This window comes from Mesoplodon densirostris, chromosome X (assembly GCF_025265405.1).
Source record: "Mesoplodon densirostris isolate mMesDen1 chromosome X, mMesDen1 primary haplotype, whole genome shotgun sequence".
Taxonomy (NCBI): domain Eukaryota; kingdom Metazoa; phylum Chordata; class Mammalia; order Artiodactyla; family Ziphiidae; genus Mesoplodon; species Mesoplodon densirostris.
In genome coordinates, this window is record NC_082681.1 from 71,386,847 (window position 1) to 71,402,039 (window position 15,193).

Below are 15,193 nucleotides of genomic sequence, written 5' to 3' on the forward strand. Positions count from 1 at the left end.
GATCCCATCTAGAGTATTTTTTATTTCATTTATTGTGTTTTTAATCGATGCTTGATTCATCTTTAGCTCTTCTAGGTCCTTGTTAACTGTTTCTTGCATTTTATCTATTCTATTTCCAAGCTTTTGGATCTTGGAAATAGAATCTTGGATCATCTTTACCATCATTATTCTGAATTCTTTTTCAGGTAGACTGCCTATTACCTCTTCATTTGTTAGGTCTGGTGGGTTTTTATCTTGCTCCTTCTCCTGCTGTGTGTTTTTCTGTCTTCTCATTTTGCTTATATTACTGTGTTTGGGGTCTCCTTTTTGCAGGCTGCAGGTTCGTATTTCCCGTTGTTTTTGGTGTCTGTCCCCAGTGGCTAAGGTTGGTTTACTGGGTTGTGTAGGCTTCCTGGTGGAGGGGACTAGTGCCTGTGTTCTGGTGGATGAGACTGGATCTTGTCTTTCTGGTGGGCAGGTCCATGTCTGGTGGTGTGTTTTGGGGTGTCTGCGGACTTTTTATGATTTTAGGCCACCTCTCTGCTAATGGGTGGTGTTGTGTTCCTGTCTTGCTAGTTGTTTGGCATAGGGTGTCCAGCACTGTAGCTTGCTGGTCGTTGAGTGAAGCTGGGTGCTGGTGTTGAGATGGAGATCTCTGGAAGATTTTCGCTGTTTAATATTATGTGGAGCTGGGAGGTCTCTTGTGGACCATTGTCCTGAAGTTGGCTCTCCCACCTCAGAGGCACAGCACTGACTCCTGGCTCCTCAATTTGGGATGATTTGTTGTCTATTTATGTATTCCACAGATGCAGGGTACATGAAGTTGATTGTGGAGCTTTAATCCGCTGCTTCTGAGGCTGCTGGGAGAGGTTTCCCTTTCTCTTCTTTGTTCTCACAGCTCCTGGGTCTCAGCTTTGGATTTGGCCCCACCTCTGCGTGTAGGTCGCCGGAGGGCGTCTGTTCTTCGCTCAGATAGGACAGGGTTAAAGGAGAAGCCTCTTCGGGGACTCTGGCTCACTCAGGCCGGGCGGGAGGGAGGGGCACGGAGTGCGGGGTGAGCCTGCAGCGGTAGAGGTCGGCGTGATGTTGCACCAGCCCGAGGCGTGCCGTGCGTTCTCCCACGGAAGCCGCCCCTGGATTCCAGGACCTCGGCAGTGGCGGGCTGCACAGGCTCCTGGAAGGGCGGTGTGGACAGTGACCTGCGCTCACACACAGGCTTCTTGGCGGCGGCAGCAGCAGCCCCAGCGTCCCACGCCCGTCACTGGGCTCTGCGCTTTCAGTCGCGACTCGCGCCCGTCTGTGGAGCCCCTTTAAAAAGTGCTCTTAATCCCCTCTCCTCGCGCACCAGGAAACCAATAGGGAAGAAAAAGTCTCTTGCCTCTTCGGCATCTCCAGAGTTTTCCCGGACTCCTTCCCGGCTAGCTGTGGCACATTAGCCCCCTTCAGGCTGATTTCTCGCCACCAGCCCCAGTCCTCTCCCTGCACTCTGACCGAAGCCCGAGCCTCAGCTTCCAGCGCCGCCCGCTCCGGCGGGCGAGCAGACAAGCCTCTCCGGCTGGTGAGTGCCGCTTGGCACCGATCCTCTGTGCGGGAATCTCTCCGCTTTGCCCTACCCAGGTATGTGGGGAGTTTCTTGCCTTTTGGAAGGTCTGGGGTCTTCTGCCAGCATTCAGTAGGTGTTCTGTAGGAGTTGTTCCACGTGTAGCTGTATTTCTGGTGTATCCGTGGGGAGGAAGGTGATCTCCGCGTCTTACTCTTCCGCCATCTTACCCAGAAGTCTATGTAGTTTATTTTTAACATCTGTACCTTGTTTTTTAACATCTGTATTGGAGTATAATTGCTTTATTGTAGAAATATCACATAATTTATCCATTCTATTTAGTGATGCACATTTAGGTTGTTTCCATGTTTTTCTGTCATTATAAATAATACTGCTATGATCATTCTTGTACATATTTCCTGTGTCAGCTGGGACAGTTTTTCTATGGTATTTATCTAGGAGTGGGATTGCTGGGTTGGAGACTATGGGTATTTTCAAGTAATGATTCTTTGATGATTTCACTTGTAATCTATATACCGTTTATTTTTCTTATCATGTTTGGTAGGACTCCAGAACAATGCTTAATTTATATATATATATATATATATATATATATATATATATATATCATGATCACATTCTTCTTACAGTCATCCCTGGGTATCTGCAGGGGATTGCTTCCAACACCCCCCTCCCCCCACAGATACCCAAATCTGCAGATTTGCAGATCTCTTAGATTGGCCTCTATTCGCAGACGCAAACCCACGGATACATAGGCATGACTGTACTGATTTTAAAAGGAATTCTAATTATTCACTGTTAAGGATGATGATTGTTCTAGTTTTTGTTTTTGTGGAATTTTTTTAAACATCTTTATTGGAGTATAATTGCTTTACAATGGTGTGTTAGTTTCCGCTTTATAACAAAGTGAATCAGTTATACATATACATATGTTCACACATCTCTTCCCTCTTGCATCTCCCTCCCTCCCACCCTCCCTATCCCACCCCTCTAGGTGGTCACAAACCACCTAGCTGATCTCCCTATGCTACGCGGCAGCTTCCCCCTAGCTATCTATTTTACGTTTGGTAGTGTATATATGTCCATGCCACTCTCTCACTTTGTCAAAGCTTACCCTTCCCCTGCCCCATATCCTCAAGTCCATGCTCTAGTAGGTCTGTGTCTTTATTCCCGTCTTACCCCTGGGTTCTTCATGACATTTTTTTCTCTTAGATTCCATATATATGTGTTAGCATACAGTATCTGTTTTTCTCTTTCTGACTTACTTCACTCTGTATGACAGTCTCTAGGTCCATCCACCTCACCACAAATAACTCAATTTCGTTTCTTTTTATGGCTGAGTAATATTCCATTGTATATATGTGCCACATCTTCTTTATCTATTCATCTGTTGATGGACACTTAGGTTGCTTCCATGTCCTGGCTATTGTAAATAGAGCTGCAATGAACATTTTGGTACATGACTCTTTTTGAATTATGGTTTTCTCAGGGTATATGCCCAGTAGTGGGATTGCTGGGTCGTATGGTAGTTCTATTTGTAGATTTTTAAGGAACCTCCATACTGTTCTCCATAGTGGCTGTATCAGTTTACATTGCCACCAACAGTGCAAGAGTGTTCCCTTTTCTCCACACCCCCTCCAGCATTTATTGTTTCTAGATTTTTTTAAATTTCATTTTATTTTATTTTTTTGTGGTATGTGGGCCTCTCACTCTTGTGGCCTCTCCCGTTGCAGAGCACAGGCTCTGGACGCGCAGGCTCAGCAGCCATGGCTCACGGGCCCAGCCGCTCCGTGGCACGTGGGATCTTCCCGGACCGGGGCACGAACCCGTGTCCCCTGCATCGGCAGGTGGACTCTCAACCACTGCGCCACCAGGGAAGCCCTAGATTTTTTGATGATCGCCATTCTGACTGGTGTGAGATGATATCTCATTGTAGTTTTGATTTGCATTTCTCTAATGATTAATGATGTTGAGCATTCTTTCATGTGTTTGTTGGCAATCTGTATGTCTTTGGAGAAATGTCTATTTAGATCTGCCCATTTTTGGATTGGGTTGTTTGTTTTTTTGATATTGAGCTACATGAGCTGCTTGTAAAGTTTCAAGATTAATCCTTTGTCAGTTGCTTCATTTGCAAATATTTTCTCCCATTCTGAGGGTTGTCTTTTGGTCTTCTTTATGGTTTCCTTCGCTGTGCAAAAGCATTTAAGTTTCATTAGGTCCCATTTGTTTATTTTTGTTTTTATTTCCATTTCTCTAGGAGGTGGGCCCAAAAGGATCTTGCTGTGATTTATGTCATAGAGTGTTCTGCCTATGTTTTCCTCTAAGACTTTGATAGTGTCTGGCCTTACATTTAGGTCTTTAATCCATTTTGAGTTTACTTTTGTGTATGGTGTTAGGGAGTGTTCTAATTTCATTCTTTTACATGTAGCTGTCCTGTTTTCCCAGCACCACTTATTGAAGGGGCTGTCTTTTCTCCTTTGTATATTCTTGCTTCCATTATCAAAGATAAGGTGACCATATGTGCGTGGGTTAATCTCTGGGCTTTCTATCCTATTCCAATGGTCTATATTTCTGTTTTTGTGCCAGTACCATACTGTCTTGATTACTGTAGCTTTGTGGTATAGTCAGAAGTCCGGGAGCCTGATTCCTCTGACTCTGTTTTTTCTTTCTCAAGATTGCTTTGGCTATTCGGGTTCTTTTGTGTTTCCATATGAATTGTAAGATATTTTATTCTAATTCTGTGAAGAATTCCCTAAGTAGTTTGATAGGTATTGCATTGAATCTGTAGAGTGCTTTGTGTAGTATAGTCATTTTCAAAATATTGATTCTTCCAATCCAAGAACATGGTACATTTCTCCATCTGTTTATGTCATCTTTGATTACTTTCATCAGTGCTTTATAGTTTTCTGAGTACCAGTCTTTCACCTCCTTAGGCAGGTTTGTTCCTAGGTATTTTATTCTTTTTGTTGCAGTGGTAAATGAGAGTGTTTCATTAAGTTCTCTATGTGTTTTTTCATTGTTGGTGTATAGGAATGCCAGAGATTTCTGTGCATTAATTTTGTATCCTGCAATCTTACCAAATTCATTGATTAGATCTAGTAGTTTTCTGGTGGCATCTTTTGGATTTTCTATGCATTGTACCATGTCATCGGCAAACAGTGACAGTTGTACTTCTTCTTTTCCAATTTGTATTACTTTTATTTCTTTTCTCTGATTGCTGTGCCAGGACTTCCAAAACTATGTTGAATAAGAGTGGTGAGAGTGGACATCTTTGTCTTTTTCCTGATCTTAGTGGAAATGCTTTCAATTTTTCACCATTGTGTTTGATGCTAGCTGTGGGATTGTCATATATGGCCTTTATTATGTTGAGGTATGTTCCCTCTATGCCCATTTTCTGGAGAATTTTTATCATAAATGGGTGTTGAATTTTGTCAAAAGCTGTTTTGCATCTATTGAGAAGATCCTATGTTTTTTATTCCTTAATTTATTAATGTGGTGTATCACATTGTTTGATTTGTATATATTGAAGAATCCTTGCATCCCTGGGTTAAATCCCACTTGATCATGGTTTATGATCCTTATAATGTGCTCTTGGATTCTGTTTGCTAGTGTTCTGTTGAGGATTTTTTCATTTGTGTTCGTCTGTGATATTGGTCTATAATTTTCATTTTTGTGGTATCTTTTTCTGGTTTTGGTATCAGAGTGACGGGTGCTTTGTAGATTGAATTTGGGCGTGTTTCTCCCTCTGCAAGTTTTTGGAAGAGTTTGAGAAGGCTCGGTGTTAGCTCTTCTCTAAATGTTTGATAGAATTCACCTGTGAAGCCATCTGGTCCTGGACTTTCGTTTGTTGGAATATTTTTAATTACAGTTTCAATTTCATTACTTGTGATAGGTCTGTTGATATTATCTAATTCTTCCTTGTTCAGTCTTGGAAAATTGTACCTTTCCGAGAATGTGTCCATTTCTTTGTGGTTGTCCATTTTATTGGCATATAGTTGTTTTTAGTAGTCTCTTATAATCCTTTGTAGTTCGGCAGTGTCAGTTGTGATTTCTCCTTTTTCATTTCTAATTTTATTGATTTGCCTCCCCTCCCTTTTTTTCTTGATCAGTCAGGCTAAGGGTTTATCAATTTTGTTTATCTTCTCAAAGAACCAGCTTTTAGTTTCATTGGTCTTTGCTATTGTTTTCTTCATTTGTATTTCATTTATTTCTCCTCTGTTCTTTATGATTTCTTTCTTTCTACTGTTTTTGGGTTTTCTTTGTTCTTCTTTCTCTAGTTGTTTTAGGTGTAGGGTTAGATTGTTTTTTTTTGTGATTTTTCTTGTTTCTTGAGGTGAGATTGAATTGCTATAAACTTCCCTCCTAGAAGTGCTTTTACTGCATCCCATAGGTTTTGGGTCATTGTGTTTTCGTTGTCAATTTTTTCTATGTATTTTTAAAAAATTTCTTCTTTGATTTCTTCAGTGATCTCTTGGTTATTTAGTAGTACACTGTTTAGCCTCCTTGTATTTGTTTTTTACAATTTTTTTTCCTGTAATTGATTTCCAATCTTATATCGTTGTGGTCAGAAAACATGCTTGATATGATTTCAATTTTCTTAAATTTTTTGAGGATTGATTTGTGACCCAAGATGTGATCTATCCTGGCGAATGTTTCGTGTGCACTTGAGAAGAAAGTGTATTCTGCCACTTTGGGGTGGAATGTTCTATAAATATCAATTAGATCTATCTTGTCTATTGTGTCATTTAAAGCTTGAGTTTCCTTATTTATTTTCTGTTTGGATGATCTGTCCATTGTTAAAGTCCCCTACTGTTATTGTGTTATTGTCGATTTCTCCTTTCATGGTTGTTAGCATTTGCCTTATGTATTGAGGTGCTCCTATGTTGGGTGCATAAACATTTATAATTGTTTTATCTTCTTCTTGGATTGTTCCTTTGATCATTATGAACTGTCCCTCATTATCTTTTGTAACACTCTTTATTTTAAAGTCTATTTTATCTGATATGAATATTGTTACTCCAGCTTTCTTTTGATTTCCATTTTCATGGAATATCTTTTTCCATCCCGTCACTTTCAGTCTGTATGTGTCCCTAGGTCTGGAATGGGTTTGTTGTAGACAACATATATATGGGTCTTGTTTTTGTATCCATTCAGCCAGTCTATGTCTTTTGGCTGCGGCATTTAATCCATTTACATTCAAGGTTATTATCAATATGTATGTTCCTATGACCATTTTCTTAATTGTTTTGTGTTTGTTTCTGTGAGTCTTTTTCTTCTCTTGTGTTTCCTGCTTTGAGAAGTTTCTTTAGCATTTGTTGTAAAGCTGGTTTGGTGCTGCTGAATTCTCTTAGCTTTTGCTTGTCTGAAAAGCTTTTGACTTCCCTACTGAATCTGAATGAGATCCTTGCTGGGTAGAGTAATATTGATTGTAGGTTTTTCTCTTTCATCACTTTAAGTATATCCTGCCACCCCCTTCTGGCCTGCAGAGTTTCCACTGAAAAATCAGCTGATAACCCTATGGGGATTCCTTTATATGTTATTTTTTGTTTTTCCCTTGCTGCTTTTAATATTTTTTCTTTGAATTTAATTTTTTTAGTTTGATTAATATGCATCTTGTTGTGTTTTTCCTTGGGTTTGTCCTGTACGGGACTCTCTGTGCTTCCTGGACTTGGGTGACTATTTCCTTTCCCATGTTAGGGACATTTTCAACTATAATCTCTTCAAATATTTTCTCAGACCTTTTGTTTTTCTCTTTGTCTTCTGGGACCCCTATAATTCAACCGTTGTTGCATTTAGTGTTGTCCCAGAGGTGTCTGTGCTTGTTCTGAAGTATTTTCATTCTTTTTTCTTTATTCTGCTCCTCAGCAGTTATTTCCACCATTTTGTCTTCCAGCTCACTTATTCGTCCTTCTGCCTCAGTTATTCTGTTATTGATTCCTTCTAGTGTATTTTTCATTTCAGTTATTGTGTTGTTCATCTCTGTTTGTTTGTTCTTTAGTTCTTCTAGATCTTTGTTAAATATTTCTTGTATTGTCTCAATCTGTGCTTCCATTCTATTACTGAGATTCTGGATCATTTTTACTGTCATTACTCTGAATTCTTTTTCAGGTAGATTGCCCATTTCCTCTTCATTTATTTGGTCTTGTAGATTTTTACCTAGCTCCTTCATCTGTGGCATATTTTTTGCCATCTTATTTTATTTTGAGTGAAATTGTGCTCCTGTTTTACTGGTTGTTTGGCCTGAGGCTTCCAACACTGGAGTTTGTAGGCTACTGGGTAGAGCTGAGATGGGTCTTGGTGCTGAGATGGGGAGCTCTGTGCAACCTCTCTCCTATGAATATTCCCTGGGGTCTTAGGTTCTCTGTTAGTCCAGTGTTTCGGACTTGGAGCTCCCACCACAGTAGCTTCCGCCTAACCCCAGGCTTGCGAACCAAGATCATGCCAGCTGGTTCACTCTGGGGTTCCTCCCGTCTCCTTGGGCATTAGAATACACCACCAACAGCTGGCAGGCTCCCTAGTTGTGGGGAGACGCTAACTCCACGTCTTCCCACACCACCATCTTGACTCCGCCTCTCTGGATTGATTTTTATATGTCCTGCTTGGGATTGTTTTTTTGTTTGATTTTTTGTTTGTTTATGCTTCTTGAGTCCAAAGATTTTATTCCCATCAGTTATGGAAGACTCTCAAGTATTATCTCTTTGAATGTAACATTTTGCACATTGTCTTTATTATATCTTTGTGGTATTGTAGATATTAGACCTTTTTATTCTGTTTTCTTTATTTCTTGTCCTCTCTTTCATATTAACCTTATTTTTTCACTCTAATCTTAATTCAGGTCTATAGTCAGTTTGCTAATTTTTTTGTGTGTGTGTGGTACGCAGGCCTCTCCAGTTTGCTAATTTTCTCCTCAGCTTTGTTTAATTTTCTTTTATCTAGTTTGCTCCACCCCCAGCTGTGGGCCAAGGCCCATAATGACAGTTAACATTGTCATCTCATCTTCCTTTGCCAGCTGATAAGACTTCTTTCTATGTCACCCTTATGCTAATGTTGTAGCCTTTAAGATTCTAGGTTTATTCAGAAAATTCTGTTCCAGTGTCTCATCTCATGGGCTCCACAGGGGGCTTTGTCTTCAGGGGCTTCAGTGCTTACCTACTACTGATATTTACTTCTTCCTCCTTGTTTCTGTCTCCTGAGGATTTTCCTTCCATTTTTACAATCTAAGCTCTGTATTTAAAAGGGAATTTGTTGTAGTTTATCCAGTATTTCAAGGTGTTATTATAAATGTGTAGGCCTCCATATTAATGGAAGTGGTTCCTGTCTTTTTAGGATAAAGGGGGAAAAGCTTTATGGTATTAAATTGACTTTTGTAATGGATCCCCTATTAATATTTTTGGCTAATATTTTATATCATGACCATTCTTAACCCTTAATATTAAATTAGAGTTGGCTATAGTAGGTAGTCAGTCCTCAGTATTTGCAGTTTGTAGTAAAGTTCAGGTTTAAGGGAAACTGAAAACATTCTTTAAAAACAATGAATATATAAATTATATGAATTCCTCTAAAATAGCTGGCTTCTTAATTCAGCTTTTAACAATAGTGACTTTTTCTACAGAGACAGCAATTCTATTTGGGAGACGATTTGAAAAATAAAAAAAATCATTATTTTTTTTCTTTATTTCCATCTATCTCAGTGATTCAGGTTCTATGCAGGGTTCGATTTTGCCCCCCTCCCCAGGTAGCATTTGATAATGTCTGGAGACATTTTTGGTTGTTGTAATTCGGGGAACAGAGGGGTTGCTAGTGTCATCTAGTGGGTAAAGGCCAGGAATGCTGATAAACTTCGTAGAATACATAGGACATCCCCCACAACAAAGTATTATCTAGCCCAAAATATCAGTTGTGCTTAGGTTAAAAAACCCTATTTATAAAAGGAGCTGTAATTTTCTCAGTTACCTAGCTGAAATTGATAAATCTTACTTAAAATAATAACGTATATGATACATTAAAACTACCCAGAAATTCATACATATATACTTATTTTCTTAACAATTCTAGTTATATCTGTTGTTGATGAAAAATACTCACGGTAGCAAGTCATCCCTCTCATTATCCATAAATATAAGGTGTTAAATTAGAACCATGAAGCCTTTGAGAGATGAACAAGGTTAATTTATGGTTTAGCTTTGGTAAATAATCGAATAATGTTTATTTTCTGATAGTGATATAATCAAACCAACAGTTACCTCTTTAAACTATATAGTGTATGTGGGCCTTTCAAAAAAATGAACCCTGCATCCTTTATAAATGTCCCAAAGAAATATAGAATCAGGGTTTAAAAAAATAGATTTTACCTTTTTCTAAAGGGCAGAAAACACATAGAATTATTCTTAATAGTGATTTAATCATGATACAAAGCACTTGGTTTTGAAATAATCCACATTGCTTTGTCAGATTCATGTGCATTACTTTATATTTGTTTTTGCTTGTGTCATGAAAATGGAAGATTTGTGGTATTGCTTATTTGGGTCTTATTCCCATTATATTTTTGTTGTTTTTAATTTAAAATGTTTAATCTTAAAATAGTTTTAGACTTAAAGAGAAATTGCAAAAATAGTACAGAGATTTCTTTTATTCCCTTTACCAAGCTTCTCCTAATGTTAACACCTTACATAAACATAATCAAAGGAAGTCCACATCACTACAGTATTAACTAAACTACAGATCTTACTTGGATTTCACCAGTTTTTCCCCTAATGTCCTTTTTCTGTTTCAGAATCCAATCACGCATTGCATTTAGTTGGCATGGCTCCTTCGTCTTCTCCATTCTATAACAGTTCTTCAGTCTTTCTTTGCTTTTCATGAACTTGATGCTTGACAAGAACACTGGTCAGTTGTATCTTACATTAGAATGTCTCTCTCAGTTAAGGATTGCCTGACAGTTTCTCTGGAGTAAATTGAGGTTATGTTTTTGACACCACCACCATATAAGTATGCTGTACTCTTCCCAGTTCATCATTTCAGAAGGTAAATGGTGTTGAAATGTTTTATTACTGGTGATATTATCCTTGGTACGGTGGTATGTGCCAGGTTTCTCTACTATAAAGTTGCTCTTTTTCCCTTTGTAATTAATCTTTCTTGCCATTACTTTAATTTTTAAAATTTTTATTTTATATCGCAGTATGGTTGATTTACAATGTTGTGTTAGTTTCAGGTGTACATCCAAGTGATTTAGTTAAACATATACATATATTCTTTTTCAGGTTATTTTCCCATATAGGTTATTACAGAGTATTGAGTAGAGTTCCCTGTGCTATACAGTAGGTCCTTGTTGATTATCTATTTTATATATAGTAGTGTGTATGTTAATCCCAAACTCCTAATTTATCCCTCCCCCACCTTTCCCCTTTGATAACCATAAGTTTGTTTTAATAGAAATAATTAAGTTTCTTAAAATTATTAAGTTTTATTTCTTTTTCTTATTTATTTTCTTCTAAAATTATTTCTTAAAATAATTAACTTAATTTTAACAAAACAAATGTGGAAGAGATAAAAATTGTTCTGTTTTCTCAAATACTTTGTGAATATTTGGTTTAAATAGCATAATCTTATAAGTTTTATAATTTTAACATCTTGTTTTCAGGTAATTAGGTTGGGAAGTGACTTTTTTTTTTAAACCTTAACATATAATTTCCGAACACCTATTTAACTTGAAGTTTGCTGCAAAAGAACTTAATAGGAATGCCAAGAAATGTGATAAAGAAGAAAAGGCTGAAAAGGCCAAGATTAAAAGCGTAAGTAATATTTAATCTTTTTACTTTTTCTTAAACTCATGAAATGAGCATAGTTATATGATGGAAGAGTGGTTGTTTTAGTTTATTTTACATTGAAGAAAGATTACTGGCTTTAGCAGTTTAAGCCAAATATCTATGTAAGTAAATTATTTATTATCTGACATAATTAATAATGGCTTTTCTTGTTTATTTCTACTTATGTGTGCAAGTATGGCTCATAATACAGAGTATAACTGTACTGTTACCTAACTGTTCTATTGCCTACATCTAATGACTGTCCTTTGGTTTGTAGCCAGAACCACTGTTACTGAGAAGTATAAAGCCTGTATGTAAGAATAATATTTCACATTTTTTGGCTCATTTGAATTTCTGTAGTCGCTAAGGTTTTGTTTTTTTTAACATCTTTATTGGAGTATAATTGCTTTACAATCATGTGTTAGTTTCTGCTCTATAATAAAGTGAATCAGCTATTTGTATACATATATCCCCATATCCTCTCCCTCTTGCGTCTCCCTCCCACCCTCCCTATCCCACCCCTCTAGGTGGTCATAGAGCACCCAGCTGATATCCCTGTGCTATGCGGCTGCTTCCCACTAGCTGTCTTACATTTGATAGTGTATATATGTCAGTGCTACTCTCTTACTTCGTTGCAGCTTACCCTTCCCCTCCCCGTGTCCTCAAGTCCATTCTCTACATCTGCGTCTTTATTCCTGTCCTGCCCTGAGGTTCATTAGAACCATTTTTTTTTAAGATTCCATATATATGTGTTAGCATACAGTATTTGTTTTTCTCTTTCTGACTGACTTCATTCTGTATGACAGACTCTAGGTCCATCCCCCTCACTACAAATAACTCAATTTCATTTCATTTTATGGCTGAGTAATATTCCATTGAATATAAGTTTTATATATACATAGTACATAGCATTAATGTATATTGTGACTTGTGTATTGTGTACTTGCTAGGATTCACAGGGCTCAGTATATAGTTGGACTCATGGCTATGACATATTACACTAAAGGATACAAAGGGAAAACACATGTGGCGATGTCTGGAGGAATCCAGTCTTAAGCTTCCAAGAGTTCTCAGTGGAATCACACAAGACAAGATTAATTCCTGCAGCAACAAATTGTGACAACATGTGTTAAATGTTGTCTACCAAGGAAGTTCTCCTGTGACTAGGAGTCCAAGGCTTTTACTGGTAGTCACCCAGGGATCCTCTGCCTAGCACACACCAAAATTCCAGTCTCCCAGAAGGAAATCCAGTGTTTGGCATAAACCACATTGCTTGTATAAAGAGTTTAGGCACAGTGAGCCACTCTTAACTGTTCTGGGAAAGATGGAAACCTTCCCCAAATCCAAGTTCCTAGATGCTAGTTACATGCCAAACTTGCAAATAGACCTTTCAAAGGACAGCAGACTCAGGCTTGCTGTGTTAACTCTCTTCTGCACATGTGTATTTATATATCTATTTTTAATATTTTATTAAATTACTCTGATCTTTGGTAGGTAATAGTGTATATCCTACGCTTAAATTGAGTCACTTTGGGTATTTTGTCTATGCTCTTAATAGAGAAAACTTTATGGGAAGAAAACTTTCAGAAAAGGAGATAGAAATAGTTAGGCTGAGTTAGAAGAAAAAATACTTAAAATTGATGTATTAGCATCATCCTTTTCTAAAAGTATAAGCCCAACTATTTCAAGGAAAGAGAAAGCATAAAAAAGATTTTGGTCTAACATTTTTATATATTGAAGAAATTAGAAATAATCTAAAAATAATTTTTGAATTTTCAAATCTCCAGCAAGCACAGCAGTATTAAAACATGCATATTCCCAACAAACAAAGTCCAGGCCCAGATGGTTTTACTGGTGAATTATACCAGACATTTAAAGAATTAAAGTATACCTTTGAACAACACAGGTTTGAACTTCACAGGTCCACTTGTACACAATTTTTTTTCAACCAAGATGTACTATAGTACTACACTATTCATGGTCAGTTGAATCCATAGATGCAGAACTGTAGATACAGAAGGCCAACTGTAAAGTTATACATGGATTTTTGAGTGAGTGGGGTTTGGCACCCCTAGCCCCATGTTGTTCAAGGGTCAACTGTAATACCAATCAACCTCAAACTCACTCATCCAAAAAATTAAAAAGGAGGAGACACATCCAAACTCACTTTATGAAGCCAGCATTACCCTGATACCAAAACCAGACAAGGAAACTACAAGAAAAGAACATTATAGGCCAATATCCCTGATGAACATAGATGTAAAAATCCTCAACAAAATAGTAGCAAACCAAATTCAACAATGCATTAAAAGGGTCATACATCATGAATAAATGGAATTTATTCCAGGGATGTGGGGATGGTTCACCATCCACAAGTCAATCAGGGTGATATACCACATTAACAAAATGAAGGATAAAAATCATATAATCATCTCAATAGATGCAGAAAAGGCATGTGACAAAATTCAACATTCATTCATGATAACAGCTCTCAACAAAGTGGATATAGGGGGAATGTACCTGAACATAATGAAAGCCATAGATGACAAGCCCACAGCTAACATCATACTCAAGGAAAAAAGCTAAGAGGTTTTCCTCTAAGATCAAGATAAGGATGCCGACTTTTACCACTTCTGTTCCACATACTGCTGGAAGTCCTAGCCAGAGCAATTAGGCAAGAAAGAGAAATAAAAGACATCCAAATCAGAAATGAAGAAGTAAAACTGTCTCTATTAGCAGATAACATGTATTACGTATGAAAAACCCATGGCATTATATATAAAAGAATCCACCAAAAAAACCATTAGAATAAACAGATGCAATAAAGTTGCAGGATACAAAATCAATATACAAAAGTCAGTTGTGTTTCTATAACTAATAATGAACTATCAGAGAAATTAAGAAAACAATCCTATTTACAATTTCATTAAAATACCTAGGGAAACTTAACCAAGGACCTGAAAGACTACACTGAAAACTATAAGACATTGATGAAAGAAATTGAAGAAGACACAAATAAATGGAAAGATATTCCATTCTCATGGGTTAGAGCAATTAATATTGTTAGAATGTCCATACTGCTCAAAGCAATCTACAAATTCAGTGCAATCCCTATCAAGATGCCAATGGCATTTTTCACAGAAATAGAACAAACAGTCCTAAAATTTGTATGGAACCACAAACGACTCTGAATATCCAAGGCCATCTTGAGAAAGAACAAGGCTCAAACATCATGCTTCCTGATTTCAAACTATATTACCAAGCTGTGGTAAATGAAACAGTGTGATATTGACATAAAAACAGACACATAGATCAATGAAACAGAATAGAGAAATCAGAAATAAACCCACACATTTATGGTAATTTATTTGCAACAAAGGACCCAAGAATATACAATGGGGAAAGGACAGTCTCTTCAGTAAATAGTGTTGGGAAAGCTGGACAGCCACATGCAAAAGAATAAAACTGGACCACTGTCTTACAACATATACAGCAGTTATCTCAAGATGGATTAAAGACTTGAACTTTAAACGTGAAGTCATAAAACTCTAGAAGAAAACGGAGATGGTAAACTCCTTGACACTGGTCTTGGCGTGATTTTTTGGAATTGACACCAAAAGCAGAGGCAACAAAAGCAAGTATAAACAAGTGGGACTACATCAAGCAAAAAAGCTTCTGTGCAGAAAAGGAAGCCATGAAAAAATTTAAAAGGCAACTTACTGAGTGGGAGAAAATATTTGAAAACCATACAGCTGATAAGGGGTTTACATCTGAAATATGTAAAGAATTTATACAAGTCAAAAGCAAAATACCACACAATTTGATTTAAAAATGTTCAGAGGATCTT

General features: G+C 37.4%; 1 protein-coding gene across 1 annotated transcript in view; it reads left to right on the forward strand.

The window, feature by feature from the left end:
• Nucleotides 1-15,193, forward strand: part of LOC132481629 (charged multivesicular body protein 1B2-like) — a 39,823-nt gene that overhangs the window by 13,650 nt on the left and 10,980 nt on the right. The window contains exon 4 of the mRNA XM_060086474.1: nt 11,228-11,331. Coding sequence (XP_059942457.1) covers nt 11,228-11,331 — 104 coding nt within the window. The remainder of the gene's footprint in view (nt 1-11,227; nt 11,332-15,193) is intronic.